Source organism: Manduca sexta, chromosome 12, assembly GCF_014839805.1.
Source record: "Manduca sexta isolate Smith_Timp_Sample1 chromosome 12, JHU_Msex_v1.0, whole genome shotgun sequence".
NCBI lineage: Eukaryota > Metazoa > Arthropoda > Insecta > Lepidoptera > Sphingidae > Manduca > Manduca sexta.
In genome coordinates, this window is record NC_051126.1 from 2323982 (window position 1) to 2340671 (window position 16690).

Below are 16690 nucleotides of genomic sequence, written 5' to 3' on the forward strand. Positions count from 1 at the left end.
AAAAACAATATCTCCAAGAAGCTAATAATTTTAGGTCAATTATTTTAACTTTAATGTTAATACATATTTGTAAATACAGAGATTGGAATAAAATGTTACCGTCTAAGTTTTTGAAATTAAATAAAATAACAATTCAAATAATGAAATCTATTAACTATGATTTATTATTATAATATGAATTATTGAACGAATTGAATAAACTGAACAGTTTAAATTTTACGATTCAAAATTCAATCATAATATTATGCAGCCATTGAATAAATTAATTATAGACTATGGGTTTAAAGAGACCGAAAACTAAAAAACGGCTTAAAAAGTAGCTAATCATAATTTACTTACAAAATATAGTTGTGACAAATATGGCGGAAATTGCTTTAAAATGATTATTTTTGAATACAACATAAAGTTTGGTTTGTTAAAAGTTAAAAAGAAGGTAATCAGGCACATAATATGATATAAAATAATTAACGTAATGTCGTTTCTCATTTATTAAAAAATAATGCCAAAAAATTCAACAATAAAAACACTGTAAATCGCGATTGTCTCCAAACTATAAATTTTTGTTATTACGTTCTTTACGCCGACGATATGCATCTTACAAGTATAGGAATTATCGTCATAGCATAGACGTGCGCGCATCAATTTTAATTTCGTTTTCTATTATACACTCAGCAGCGGTTCAGTGGTGTTACGTAACGTCATTGGAAGTAGCCAGCAGGCCAACGACTAATATCGATCTATGCAATTGATCCCAAGCCCCGCCTCCCAAACGTAGTAAAACAAATTTGCCAAGTTATTTTGACCCTTAGGGTGGTCGACCGCCAACTTTGCTGATTTTACATACCTCCGCAATTTCTATTTCTGCCGCCAAGCAGCAGTGTATGGTCACTGTTGTGTTCCGCTTAGAAGGACATTGTAACCAGTGTAACTACTGGACATAATAAGATTTAACATCTCATGTCTCAGGATGGCGAGCGCAGTGGAATACCAAACGATGCTTTGTAATTCAAGGTGTCGGATGGTGTTTCTACTGTTTATGGGCGGTCGTATGGCTTACCATCAGGCGAACGGCAAGCTCGTCTCGACATTTAAAGCAATAAAAAAAGTTGCGAGCCATGCTTAGCTTAGTTTATAAATCCAGCATCTCCAGTTTTCTTACAAATTGGCATAGATTGGCCGCTGTTTGATCCAAAGAGCCAGTCTCTTTGGCGAGGGTCGCCGATTTCCATTTGCATTTTAGCTGTGGTTATTGACCGTGGCGTCTTGGTCTCTTTTATAGTGCATTGTTTTTGCAGCATTGATTTATAAGGGTTCGATTTAAAAAGTAATTTTGTTTTATTAACTTTATTATTTAGATTTTGAATACTTTATGATGTTTTCTTATTGATTACACTAATGTACCTACTATTTCAGGTAGGTATACCTACCCCCCTTAAACAAAATTCTGCAAGAATACAGGTACGTATTAAATTAGGTCACCTAGTTCCCACGGTGAATTAAACATGAGATTTGACGCAGCCTGCAGTATCGAAGAAAATATACATACTAGAAAAATCTCGATACTTAGTATAGTGACTTTCTATGATCAACTTAAAATGGTTTTCTTCGATTATATTTTCTTTGAAATTTACGAAAAGAATGCGCGGATTATATTATTGTTTTATTAATGACGTTTTAGTAATAATCACGTAAACCGTAGTTACTTCTTTTGTTTTTTTATTGCCTTAGTAGGCAAACGCGCGAGCGGTACGCCTGACGGTAAGCAGCACCTGTCGCCCATGGACTAAAGCAATACCAGAGCCGCAGCCAAGCCGTTGACTACCGGAATGCATTGTTTTATGGTACAAGAGAGGTTTACGTACGTCTACGTAAAGCCGCTCCTAACAATCTTCTACAATATATTTTACCGGTAGAGAGAAAAAGTATTGCCGTGAGCAATAACAAATTTTAGAATGTAATATGAATCTGATCGCGAAATATCCTGTAATCATTGAACCAAAAACATAGCATTATTCTCACACAGTCAAACATTATATAATTAACCATGTTTTTTTTTAACGGACTTTATTATTTATTGTACTTATATAAAAACTTGTTCACCCACTCTTAAAGCAAAAGATACAAATATTATGAATAATTTAATTATATTATTTTAGCATACATTTAAATCGCAAAAAAATACGTAATAGTATTTATTATTATATAATAATTGTAAGCCTTAGATGTATAATTTATACCAGAGTTTGCAAAATAATAACATACGTCAAAACCTTTGGGTTTTGTCAAATTCGCCGAATTGTTGGAGCATTAACCCAACGAAATAAAACAAAACATTCGTGTACTGTGTATGTGTCCGCGTAACCTTGAGCACCTTACATAATATTCTGTTAAGTAAGAATCTCAATGGACCGGCCAATGGCGGACAAGACTTTCTCTCGGCCCGTCTCAGTTTCTAATAGATACTACTAAATTCAAACGTTCCGCAACTAAAAAGGCGGCAACACGCGTGTTCCATTTTCAAAATTAAAAAACTTGTCACACCATAAATCATTCTGGTGGACTAAAATAGCGTTCAATTTATTTTATTTTCATAAGTTATACAATGTGGTGGTTAGTGTTGTTGTTGGTTATGTGCTTGTTATATTATTCGAGGCATCGGTTGCGATATTTCTCATCAAGAGGGGTGAAAACGCTTCCGCCGGTCCCGTTTTTGGGCAACCTGACAGCTGTCACTTTGGGACGGGAGAATTTCGTGGAGGCAATCGGAGCGGGCTACGACGCGTTCAGAGATCAAAGGTAATTCGAATATATTTTTTTTATCTAAGCAAATGTTTTGAGGCGACTGTTTCCTTAAACTTAACATTTATTCCAAATGGCTTGTTTACGGATAATTCAAATATCCGGTGTGTTTTTTTATCTTGTTTTTAGAATTTTGTTGGGGCTCTTTCCTTTGCAGTAAGCATAATTCAAATAAACATAATGTTTATTTAGATAACAATTTTAATGTAATTATTTTTATTTCTTACACAGTAGTAAAGCTTTCTACTCAGATTTCCTTTAAAAATGCAACAAAATATATTATTATTGCGAAAGTTAATTACAAAACATATACAACTTTATTATTCTGAGCTAAATATGTAAATAAATTGTAAATTTTGTAATAATTTATTATACATTTGTGACATAACTAATACTGGATGTTTGCGAATATTTAAATTCTTTACCTTTTTTTTTATTACGTTTTTATCAACTTTTGAATATTCGGAACCATCCATAACCATTTACTTATTCTATATTAACCAACAAAATAATATAAAAACGAAGAATTAATATCAATCTTGCTTCTCTTTTTAACCGACTTCAAAAAAGGAGGAGATTCCCAATTGGACTGTATTTTTTTATGTTCGTTACCTCAGAACTTTTGACTGGGTGAGCCGATTTTGATGATACTGTTTTTATTTGAAAGCTGGTGCTTCTCGTGTGGTCCCATATATAAAGTTTCTATGATTTTAGACCCTTGACTTCGAGGATACATCAGAAAACTTTTAAAATGATGTCACAAACATATACTGATTTTTACTAACACATCAAAGCAAAAATTAACACCTTTTTAACAAAGAACGTACCGCCTTCAAAAACCACTAAAAACAAAAAAATAATTTAGCATCACCTTTATACTGGTTACCAATTTTGAAGTCAAGGGCTGCCCAGTGATTCCAAAATATCCTATAAATGGATTATCTGAGTATAAAATCTTAAACATTACTGTTTACTTACAGATACTTCGGTCTATACCAGTATCTGGTGCCAACCCTGGTGCCTAGAGACCCTGAGCTCATTAGGCAGATCATGGTGCGAGACTTCCACGCGTTCGCTGACCGAGGCGTCCATATTGGAGTGGATTGCGACCCGCTGTTTGGACGGAACCTTATCATGTTGACTGGTTCGTAGAGACTAAGCTCAGAGGGGATTATAATTAACAATGCTTACCGTCCTTATTTAAGCTGTAAGGTGTCGCGCAGACACTCTCAAATGTATACTTTTGTTGGTGTATTATATATACATAGTAACTATTGGATGGTATTGATATTTACTATATAAAAGCACAAACAACTGGTTGGTTTCTAATCTATACTAATATTACAAAGCTAAAGAGTTTGTTCGTTTGAACATGCTAATCTGAGGAACTACTAAATCGCTTTGGACTTTTCTCCCCAATAGGAAGTTACATTACTTCTGATAGGCTACTTTAATTCCGGGCAAATATTTATCTCGGAACAGCTCATTCACGTGGGCAGAGCCGAAGGTTAGAGCTAGTTCATAAAAAATTGGTACTTCACATTTCTGAGTAAGTACGTGTAAGGTACAATAGTCAGTTAGGAGGGTCCAACGATCTTAAAACATGATCAACAGCTCATTTAGAAAGTAGTCATTTTACAATTTCCTCAATTTAATTCATTTTTGTACATGGTCGTATTATGAATACCAATATGTGAACTTAATGGAACTGGTTTGTGTTGACACATGTTTATTCCTTAAATAACGAATGTTAAAAAATTGCACGTCCAGCGGTCACACTTTCCGATTCCCCGATACAATTCAGATGACCTAGTTCAAGTCGGTTACGTATAAACAGGCTCAAGTCTTTATCCCAGGTTGAGAAGATTTTAATGGAATTGATTGACGTACACATGGCGGTTTCCACGTCGTGAGCCAAAGAGAATATAACACTACGGTAGATCGTGAGCGATGAGCTAACTATGAAACAAAATAACGGTTTCTTTTCGCAAAATAATAATGTGGCCTTAAATCTATTTTGCTTTTGAATATTGTTAAGCCAAAAGTACAATCTAAACATTTGTTTTTTCTTTTCTACCAATATATTATCTTTTTTATATTGCATAATAAAAATCTATCATGTCTATAAACGGAAAATAATAGACGCCCTTAATTCACTCGACCAAAACCAAATCTAAAGTTAGTAACAATTTAGCAAGAAGAATGAAGTGGGGAAAAGTTATTCATCAAATAAATAGAACTAATTGGCTTAATTCAAGTAACTCAATGATGAAACTACTAAAGTACAATTTATTTGGAGTGTAGACTCGTGTGCAAGTCAATAATACTCCTCGGAGCTTGGTTGATTCTTAGTAAAACATTTTTATTTATACTTAGAAAAGTGTAATGTTTGTAACCTAAAAATGTGGTTTTGGCTTGCGTTCGGTGGTGAGTGTAGTCCAAGTACTTATTTATTTAGTAAGCTATAGATATTGTTCTACTATCAAAACAATATAAATAAAAATATTATATATCTGCTCGTTGTTCTTACCATACTCAAGAAAAAATACTTTTTGATAATTGGTAGAGCTTGTAAATATTTATTTACATTCACTTTATTACTCGCAGCACCATAATACCACATAATAATAAAACCTAATCTAATAATAAACACTTATGACAAAATTAAAAAAATATACTTTTTTAGTAATATTATAATATATACGAAATATAAATACATATAAATGTTTGCTGTTAGGTTTCCTAGTTTATAAATATCGTATAGATTTTAATTACACCTCTTTATTAGGTTCAAAATGGCGTGCAATGCGCGTGGCTTTGTCCCCTGCGTTCTCTGGTGCACGTTGCCGCAACATGGCGCCACTCATGGCGGAAAGCGCGCGAGCTGTCGCCGACCATCTGAACGAAAGGATATGCCAACAACAGATTATGGATGTTAATAAAGTTAGTACTATTAAATATTAATACCGGATTTGGGATTTAATTTGAAACATTTCAGACGCATGTTGTTATTTAGTTTTAGTGCCAAAATGTCCATCAACTCTATCGCTTATGTTTATTATGAGCAACGGAACAGTTACTGATCGTTAACTCCTATAAGTCATTCCAGTACACAGGGTATTTCGAATTTTATGTTATATTGGATAAGGTAATTTCTTTGTTTAATATTTATATAATTTTATATTTTTCACCCTTTAACAATATCACAACTTCAATGTTACAAGAGAATTGGAAACATATGGAAGATCAAATCCTCTTTACTCTATGAAGCTCTTATAGACCTTCTTTTATTTCTAACTTCTTACCTCTCCTCAGATCACAATGGCCTACGTGAATGACGTCATCGCGTCTTGCGCGTTTGGTTTCGCTGTAGACTCACTGCAAGAACCAGACAACTGCATCTTCAAGTTGGGGAAGAAAGCCATTGTGCAGGACACTACTCAGGTCATGAAGTTCTTCGGGTATGAGAACATGAAGACTGTTATGAAGGTGTGATGCTTTTATTAAAGACGTTGAAATAATTCGAAGAAGATACTAAACGTTGTATGAAATATTCATTTCCTATACTACTAATAGCGTGAGTAAGTCATTCGCCTGATAGTAAAATACGATTAGACGTAAAGAAGAGAAACACAATCTAGATTTTTTTTATGTGCATTACAAAGTGACCCCAGTGCACCTGGCAGTAAGTGGAGTGGCGTCCAGTAGAATGTCAAGTAACGAGAGACAGTTACCTCTCGGCAGTCGCCGTAATTATGCTGCCTGTCAGAACCTGATATACAAAGTCTGATCCCGAAACGCGAGACACTTAGGCTGAGAGTTTTAACACCTTGTGTACGGTGGTCCCTATCCGAACGGATTATAAATATATCCTACCACCAGAAAATCTATAAAAAACTAAGCAATGCCTCGCATTGCTCGTCGCCTTGAGATGTAAATTTTTAAGTAATACAAATAGATCTTCCAATTGCCACCTAATTTCTGTGCAATTTTTTTTATATCCTACAATATTATTTTGTTTGCAGCTGATGAATGTTCAAATAATCTCCACACAAGACGCTGAGCAGTTCTCTAAACTGTTCAAGTCAGCGCTACAAGCAAGACGAGAGAACAAAGTGAAACCGAGACCTGACTTCATACAAATCCTAGTGGACGCTGCTCAAGGTAACAACAAAAATTTTGAATTACAATTAGAAACTAGTGAAGACCAAAGTTCCTAAGTACCTGGTATTACTTAAGCCTTTAATACCAATGTATGAAAAAAAAATTACAACCTAACATGATACTTTCTTTTCTAACCAAATTCCGGCGACCAGTCATAACAGAAATCAGCCACATACGCAGGCGATATTATAATGCACAAGTGTTTGCGCAATACACAGCGCAATCTCTGTTCTTGTTGCAATTTAACATAATTACACTAAAAGACTATTATTCTGAACCCGACTTCCTTTCGCGTAAGTGAAATAATATTGCAAAGGTATTTTATGTCCTAAATAGGAAATCAATCCCCTTGCTCTTCAATTGTATTTAAAGATTTAAAATTACTTCTATCCCTCAGGAAAATCTCGGACGGAGGAAGGTGATGATACAAAGAATAGTCAACGTAAGTAAAACATTAGGGATAAAGATTTTTACATTAGTAGTTATTTTATGAATAATCATCAGAGAATCAATACTTTGCCTGACAAAATCGTGATAGAGTAGATAAGTTATGGAAATGATATGTACACAACTAGTACAAAAGTCCCTTAAATAAATAATAAAAAAAGAGTAGATAAGTTTATACTTATAGTCAAAAATATTTTTAGTAACACATAACATTGGATAACATTTTCATTCGATAATGCAAAATTTTGCTGGTGGTAAAATATATTTCACAAAGAATACACACATAATTTATTAGAAAAATCAGAGGTGTATGCCCTTGGGATTTGAACCTGCGGACATTCGTCTCGGAGTCCGTTCCACAACCAACTAGGCCATCGCCGCTTCTTTGTGAATTATCGCTTGCTTTAACGGTGAAGGAAAACATCGAGAGGAAACCTGCATACCTGAGAAGTTCTCTATAGGAATTTCGAGGGTGTGTGAAGTCTACCAATCCGCACTAGGCCAGCGTGGTGGACTAAGGCCTAATCCCTCTCAGTAGTAGAGGAGGTCCGTGCTCAGCAGTGGGCAAGTATATAATACAGGGCTTTTATTATTATTATTATAAATATATTTTATATCACCACTGTATACAATTGTGGCCGGCATAATTGTGTCAACTGCCGAGTGGTAATAATCTCTCGTCAGTCGACATCCTATTGGATCCTACTCCATTTATCATCAGGTGCAGTGGAGACACTTTTCCATGCACGTAGAAAAAACCATACTCTATATTTTCTGATTTAGTTTTAACCCTGATAAGTACAAATAAAATTATAAACAAAAGCAAAATTAATTAAAATTTTCTCTCTACAGAATACACAGACGACGACCTGGTAGCCCAAGCAGTATTATTCTACGTGGCCGGATACGACACCACAGCAAACCTGATCAACTATTTCCTGTACGAAATGGCAATTAACCAGCCCGTCCAGGAGAAGCTGCAGCAAGAGTTGGACAGAATGCCGGATGATCCAGATGATCTGTACGAAGCTATCCAGGATTTAGAATATTTGGACATGTGTGTTTCTGGTAAGCCATCATTTAATATTGAATGTGATATAGTGGTAGTTCGATTTAACAGTTTTATTTTAGGAGCAAAAAATCTTGAAATTAAGCTATGTTTAGTCTCTCCGTTCTTCCAATTCTTTCTTTACCGTCTTTCACGAAAGCATCACACCAATACAATATTATATTATGTGCTTTGTGCAATCTTGGCGGACTTGTACAAATATTTTACCAGTGGAGTGACTTTTGTACATTTTGTATAGTCAGTACTATTGGTGGATATTTCTTTGTCCTCAGTCTTCATTCTTTTTCCTCGTGGATTCGGAACATATCCAATTTTTTTCTGGAGATGTAATGGGCAGTGATCACTACTATAAGAATGTCTACTTTTGCTATAAAAAGAGCGCATTTATCAGGAATACATATATGTTCCTTTAAGGTGTTAAATCTGCCCCCTATAAATCTGTATGAAATGTGTAAAACATCATATCTATGCTATGTATGCCTGTTGCGTATTTATTTGTTGTGTTGACAAGTCTTTCAGGGCATGTTAGTCGTACTCTGTTTGTAGATCCAACTTGTAGGAAAAATAAACCCTTTTTCATCAACCCGAGAGCGCGATGAAAACCTGTCATGTTAGCATCGATTATATATATTATTATATCTAAATTAGCCAACGGGCGTTCGACGAAAACATTATGGAATTACATTCCTTCTTTTACAATTGCAAATCATAAAACTTGCCCTTGAAGATATGGATTCCAATTTCAATGTTAGATTTATTAGAGTCAAATGATTAAATTAAAATTGTGCTCATCAAAATGTATGCGCCAAAACTCGAAATGACGAAGCTGTCCCATTGAACAGCATTTGTCATAAAACAAGGAGTCAAACGAATACTGCCATCTTTTAAACGGCTGAATGTAATTATTATATACAAGACTGTAGAAAAATTAAAATAGTAAAACGTCCGAAAGGACAAATAGTATTCCAGACATTAGTACCCGCAAAGCCTCTGTCTTATCTCCCGGGGAGAACAACGTCTTATCTCATTAAAGCACTAAATACAATCTCAGTTAATTAGATATAAAGGAAAACTCTACTTAAAAACTAAATTAAAACACAAATTACATCCAAGTCATTACGCAATATAAGACGTTTATTCTACTGAATAGGAAACAATTTGAAACATTCATTACCTCAAGACAATTATGCATCGCTGTTATTTATCCTGTGTACGAACATTTCAATGGCCATTTCGGAAAACGGACCAGAGTGTTCAAACAGACGATTAAACTACCAAAATCGATGTGCAAAATGGAACAATGGAAGTGCTGTGTGGCTAGCGAATCCTCTGTATAAACATTCCTACTAAAATGTCAATAATGACTGTTTTTTTAGTAGTCAAGGTTTGTTTGTCTATAGTATGTGATTGAACATAGTCCCACATAGCAGTAACATTGCTGGTTAACACTACGCTTTACTTCCATCCCTGACTTAAGATTGATAACGTAGCTACAAAGTCTGTAGTTTTTGAGTGTTCATGATTTTGGTGGGATTCATTAAATAGAGAAAAGGATATAGAGTGACCTCATAGTGATACGTGGGCCGCTTCCAATAGGTCGATTTGGAAATTTTTGGGAAAGGTCTAATTTCAGCTTTGGACATCCTGCGGTTGATGATGATGATGATGACATAAAGTGGCGTGATCGAGAGGAAGCCTATATCCCATAGTGGTAGTATGCCGATTGATTAAATGGATAAATAAACTGACTACATACTTATTATTCCACTTGCATTACCCATATTAATAAAGGATAATGAATAAGCACTCCTTTTATGTGATTTATTCAATTATTAACTAACCTGACATACTCTAAATATTTGATCTTCTTTTTAACCGACTTCAAAAAAAAGGAGGAGGTTATCAATGCGACGTGATTTTTTTTTTTTTTTTGTGTATTTGTTACCTCAGAACTCGCTCATTTATGAACCGATTTGGAAAATTCTTTTTTTATTCGAAAGAATTTCTCTCCAGATTGGTCCCATAAATTTTTTTTCAAGATCGCTTTGGTAGTTTGGTTTCAAAATTAAAAAAACTAGAATAATTATGTCGTCCAAGAAAACGAAATCGCGAATTTAGCTTTCCTGTGACGTATTTAGTTATGTTTTTGCATTGAGTTTGGTTGACTGTACTTCTCACATACTTATACATATAGCATAACATCTTTTCCCCGTGTCAGGGGTAGGCAGAGGCGTAACATTTCATCGCGATAGTCGTACTGCGTGCGAAACACATTAGTTGTGTTTTTGCGTTGGGTTTAGTTGACTCTACTTCTTACATACATACATATATATAGCATCACATCTTTTCCCCTTTTCAGTGGTACTCAGAGGTGTAACTCCTCAGCGCGATAGTCGTATCATGAGCGAAACACAACTATGCCATAGCTTAACTAGCAATTTTAATTAGGAACTGACTCCAAAATTGGTATCCAATATATACTTGTTATGTGAAATTATTTTTTGGTTTTGAGTGGTTTTTGAAGGCGGTTTAATTTTTTGTTAAAATTATTTTTCCATGTATATAATAAACAAATACGGATAGGTACCAATAAAATAACTTTATTTCAGAGGTGCTGAGACTATGGCCGCTGGTTGGAGCGTCGGACAGAAGATCTGTTACTATGTATGATTTTGGACCAACATACGAAGGCAGCGAAGACAGGCTAATTGTAAGTAGAATGTTTCTTCTTTAATATACATTTCTTAATCAAGTGCTGCATATAATTTTTTCCTAATATATTACACAAATGCTAATCGTATTTTTCTGAAATATCTCTATCTATTTCTTTTTAAAGTATCAGGCAGGCTAACCATGCCAAACATTTGTTATGTATAGCTAATAGAAATTGAGAATTAATTGCGCATGAGAAAAACAGTAGGAAATCTGCATACCTTAGTCTCCTACAAGAATTTCGGAAGTACCAATGTAAACCCGCGCTAAATCAGACATAACGAAAGAAAACGTCACAATAGAGGAAACTTCTGCCCACCTGTTTCAGCTTATTACAGAACTGATATAAACCCAATTCCAAGTATTTCTGTACAAAATAACGTTAACGGAAATACGTGACTCCTAATTTATTGTGAGATAACTATTAGCAGTATAAATTAAGACAAACTTCGCAGTGTAGAGAACGAGAAACGAAGGGTCTCTAATTTGATTAACACTGCGGAACATGAGCTTGATTCGCTAATATTTGTTTGAGTACTGGTTTAAACACAACACGTGTTAACAACTATAGATCAGCAGCAGGGATGGTGATTTCGATATAATTTAATAATCATAAAGTCAGTTGCAGACATTGTAGGATTCATATTAAAATTGACTTCTCTCATTTCGGTTTTTTAGAATTGAAATCATATCTACATTTTATAAATTATAACATTTATGCATTACAGCTTAAACGTGATGAAACATATTGAGTAATGTTTCTCGAAAGCACGCTGTGGTAATTATGTGAGCACTCCGGTTTGCGAAACATCCGTACACAATCGAATTTTTAAATGGGACAATCCGTGCGATCGTCGTTTCGTGTATATGCGAGCAAGTTTCCAACATTCATCACCTCTATGATATCATTTGCTCAACATAAACTTCTCTATAGATTTCCATACTAACTCATGAAGTTTAATATCCAGTGACTTCCTGCAACCTTTAACAGGTCGATTGTCCATCATTGGAGACCGTTATTATCATATTGATCGCCATTATTTTTTTCAGGCACCAGCCGGTATCCACGTCTGGATACCAATATACTCCATCCACAGAGACGAGAAATACTGGCCAGAACCAAACCGATGTATACCAGAACGATTCTCTTCTGAAAGGAAGGGAGATATAGTTCCTTACACTTATTTGCCTTTTGGAACTGGGCCTAGGCATTGTATAGGTGAGAAGAAGGCATATTTAAGGATCAATCTAAATATAATTTTTAACTAAACAATTAAATCTAGCTAAATGATTTTTACATTAAATGATTGTTCCCTTGCTAAACAGTATAGATAGACAAACGCGGTGCTGACCCAGAGATACTTTTGCTAATGACATATCACCTAACAAACAGTTCCCTACTTATGAATAACCCTACAATGGTCAATTTGGTTGATGGTCTATATCTTATTACAAAATGCAACTATTTACATATTTTATATTTTTCTATTTACATAAATATAGTTTTGTAAGTAAAACTGAGATAGAGAAACTCTTTTAAGGATGTTTTTAACAAGTTCTAAAAAGTAAGTTTATTGAATGGGCTTTAAGCTATCTGACGACATAAAAATCATTTCTTTTTGAGATACCGGTTTGGAGCTTAGCACGACAGTATATTTTGCTACGGTGTATCAAAATAAATAAAATAAAATACTTTATTTATCACGTAGGCGAACAAAGTTGCACTTATGATACGTCAAAACAAAGCATAAGAATAATAATTATTATTTCTAAACAACTATTAAAATCTATACTATTATATAAAGCTGAAGAGTTTGTTTGTTTGTTTGTTTGTTTGTTTGTTTGTTTGTTTGTTTGTTTGAACGCGCTAATCTCAGGAACTACCGGTCCAAACTGAAAAATTCTTTTTGCGTTGGATAGCCCTATGTTCGTGGAGTGCTATAGGCTATATATCATCACGCTATACCCAATAGGAGCGGAGCAGTAATGCCTAATCTCAGGAACTACCAGTCCGAACTGAAAAATTCTTTTTGCGTTGGATAGCCCTTTGTTCGTGGAGTGCTATAGGCTATATATCATCACGCTATACCCAATAGGAGCAGAGCAGTAATGGCTAATCTCAGGAACTACCGGTTCGAACTAAAAAATAATTTTGTATTGGATAGCCCTTTGTTCGTGAAGTGCTATAGGCTATATATATCATCACGCTATGCCCAATAGGAGCGGAGCAGTAATGGCTAATCTCAGGAACTACCGGTCCAAACTGAAAAATTCTTTTTGCGTTAGATAGCCCTTTGTTTGTGGAGTGCTATAGGCTACATATCATCACGCTATGACCAATAGGAGCGGAGCAATAATGAAACATGTTGCAAACACGGGGAAAAATTATTAGTTTTGAGAGCTTCCGTTGCGTGCGCTGCGTAAACGGTTAAAGTTATGCAATAATGATGTATGACGGGATTGTTCCTCTTAAAAAGTTCTAAAAATATATATTATAAAACAAATTCCCTCGCTGCATCTGTCTGCCTGAACGTGTTAAACTCAAAAACTACCCAACGTATTAAGATGAAAGGACAATGCCCAAAACCAGGCTATCTTTGCGTCAGTCATGCGTCTTAACCAAATATCCACGAAAAATCATCATTTTAATTATTACTTCATTTGTATTTATTTCAGTCATAAGCGAATGGGGTTTAAAAGATATGAAAAAAAAAGTTGTTTAATTGTTGCAAATGAAACACCGGATAATGTATTGCCAATATGGCGAATTGATACCAATTCATAACAAATTCCCTTTTTAAATGGAATAAAAAAGTAAATATTATGTACACTAAATGTACCCGTACTTGAATTTATAATATATTTATTAAATATATTATTCATCTCAAATGTATTGTTATAAAATAATATATTTTACTTAATAATTATGACCAAACTCCAAATAACTGATAAAAAAAGAGAAAATATTAATTGTTCCCAAACCAAACAAATAGCCACTTGTACTTGCATTGACAGAAATACAATAGTCAGCTAAAACATATCTGGACTTTATATTTAATTAATGAATATATGACTACAGGTTTTTATTACACTGGTAACTGAAATTAATGACATTTTGACACTTCAGATTTGTTTGAATGTTAAATCATTAAAATATTTTGATATATTTTATCTTACTCAAGATCGGAGTGTTTTTCTTATGTATTTTAATGTTGAGTCGAAAAATCCTCTTTTAAAAAACAACGTGTATAGTGTGCGTTTCGAACTTTGAGACGGAAGGCTTTAATTAAGCAACACAATGTCGTCTAGAGCCTAGACCCAGGACAGTTAATCGAGACGGCATATCCCGGCGGTGTATTGACTGCACCTTTGCGGCGCCACAGCAACGACAAGTATATTCCTTAGACGAGCTGTCCAGTTTGTAAGTTATGTAGATTATTATTAACATACCCACAATGTGGGAAATATTTTGCCAAAGTTAAAGAAAACAGTTTAACAATAATAATAATCTGAACATGTTTACTCAACTTCTAAATTATATTTTAGGTTTCAAGGCTGGAATGAGTTTATGCTGCCTGCTGGAGATCAGCTTATAGAGAGGTTCACAGATAACAACATGACATGACCCGACCAACGCTGCAAGAAGTCATTCACTCACTTCAGGAGTATATATAAACGTGCTGCAGCTTTATCAAATTCTTGTTTTTATTTTGGGATGCCAAGAATATATACCTCTATTAAAAGTATACATCTATATAAAAATATGCATCGGATTTCGTATTTCTGGTTTTATTTTTCTTTCCCTGTGATAATGAACTATTAGCCTAATAAAGATGTGAAGTGAGTTCCTGGGTTCGATTTCCAGGCCAAGCAACATTTTATCTCGGTATTTTTAACATGAGTTGCCTGGGATCGGAATCCTCCAAATAGGGTTCGCGTCAGGCATAAGGCCGGTCATAAAAACTAAGCTGAATCTATTCTACAATATGTGTTGACGCCATATTGGAGTGAGATAATTGTAGGTAGAAATAACGATTAGGTAATCCATGTAATAGAATAAGTCGTAAGTCAGATAAACATATACACAAAAGGTCAGGTAAAATATGTATGCTCCGTGAAAAAGCTAATATTCCGCCATACTATGTTAGAAGTTTTATTGGAGTTTCGTCTTATCAGATATGTTAGTACCTATCAGTTTCTTATGAGGGCAATTGAAGCTAGGTGAAAAGACCGTCCACTAATCGCTTATAGCAATAACAAGTAGGTACTGCAATGTTGAACTTAATCAGGCACGTAGGTACTTTCTACCTTACATTATTGCAGTCCATACTTAACCTCAAAATAACCGCGCTATAAAAATTCTGATTACTCCGAACTCCCATCTAATATCCAATTGTTTTCAATTTGTATAAAAATTACGATATATTCTCTATAGTTTTGTCAAGGTTTTGTACAGACGCAAGCGTAGCCCAACTCTCATACAAAAATGGGCATTCTCCTTTGGTATGGAAACAGTTTAAGACCCTGGGAAGAACAAAGGCTCCCGGGAAACTACTACTTTTATAACGGAAAACTTTAGCCTGAAAAACTTTATAACGCGGGCGGAGCCGCGGGCAAAAGCTAGTAACTTATATAACTATGTACATTTTAATGAATTATTGCCTAGGTTCCCGCTTCGCCGTCCTGGCCGCGAAGGTGTTCCTGGCGCGGTTCGTGCGGCGCCACCGCACGCGAGCGCCGCGCGCCGCCTGCCGCCTCTCGCCGCGCGCCTTCATCCTGCGGCCCGCCGACGGCTACCACCTCATCGTAGAACCTAGATTTCAAAATAATAATAAACTTTAATTATAACTGCAGTTTTATTTTGCTCTGATCAATGGCCTTATTCTCTATGACACTGCAAACGCGTAACGCGGCCGTGTCATGTTATTTGTGTGAAATTTGTGTGGAATTGTATTCTGTATGCCAATTTCTATTGTATTGAACGTGACGCGATACGTTACGAGCTTGTTACGCACTGGGCCCTTATTCTGTATGATAGTGTAAACTCGTAACGCGGCCGTGTCATGTTATCTCCGAGAAATGTGCGTGGAATGGTATTCTGTAAGTCAAATTTCTTTAGTCCTAAACATGACGCGTTGTGTTACGTGCTTGTTACGCACTGTTAAAATAACGTGCGGGATAGAGAATAAGGCCCCAGAATATAAACTCAGCCCCTCATCATCTCACTGTTTTCGACTAAAGTGAAATTTTGACATGTTAAATAATTACAAACTATCCGAAATTTCGGGTATATCCGAAATTTTGGACGAAGTGTGGATGCAATGCGAAACTTTAACAAAAAAGAGCAAATACTTACGAAATAAAGGCTTACTTTACTACAGTAAATTATTTTTATTATGTATATTACATTAACTTGTAATTAATTTATTAAAATCAAAGTTTCTGGAGTCTCCTTTACTTCCAAAGACATAGTGAATGAAGCGTACTAGGCTAGGCGGT

The 16690-nt window shown here is 35.0% G+C and overlaps 1 protein-coding gene across 1 annotated transcript; it reads left to right on the plus strand.

The window, feature by feature from the left end:
• Positions 1–1031: 1031 nt before the first annotated feature.
• LOC115448683 (cytochrome P450 9e2) lies at positions 1032–16033 on the plus strand. Its single transcript, XM_030176194.2, has 10 exons — positions 1032–2796; positions 3780–3943; positions 5588–5742; positions 6115–6288; positions 6825–6963; positions 7361–7405; positions 8263–8478; positions 11089–11189; positions 12242–12410; positions 15858–16033. Exons 1-10 carry the CDS (start codon positions 2603–2605, stop codon positions 16031–16033), a joined length of 1533 nt encoding a protein of 510 aa, XP_030032054.1. The 5' UTR covers positions 1032–2602.
• The last annotated feature ends 657 nt before the right edge of the window (positions 16034–16690 follow it).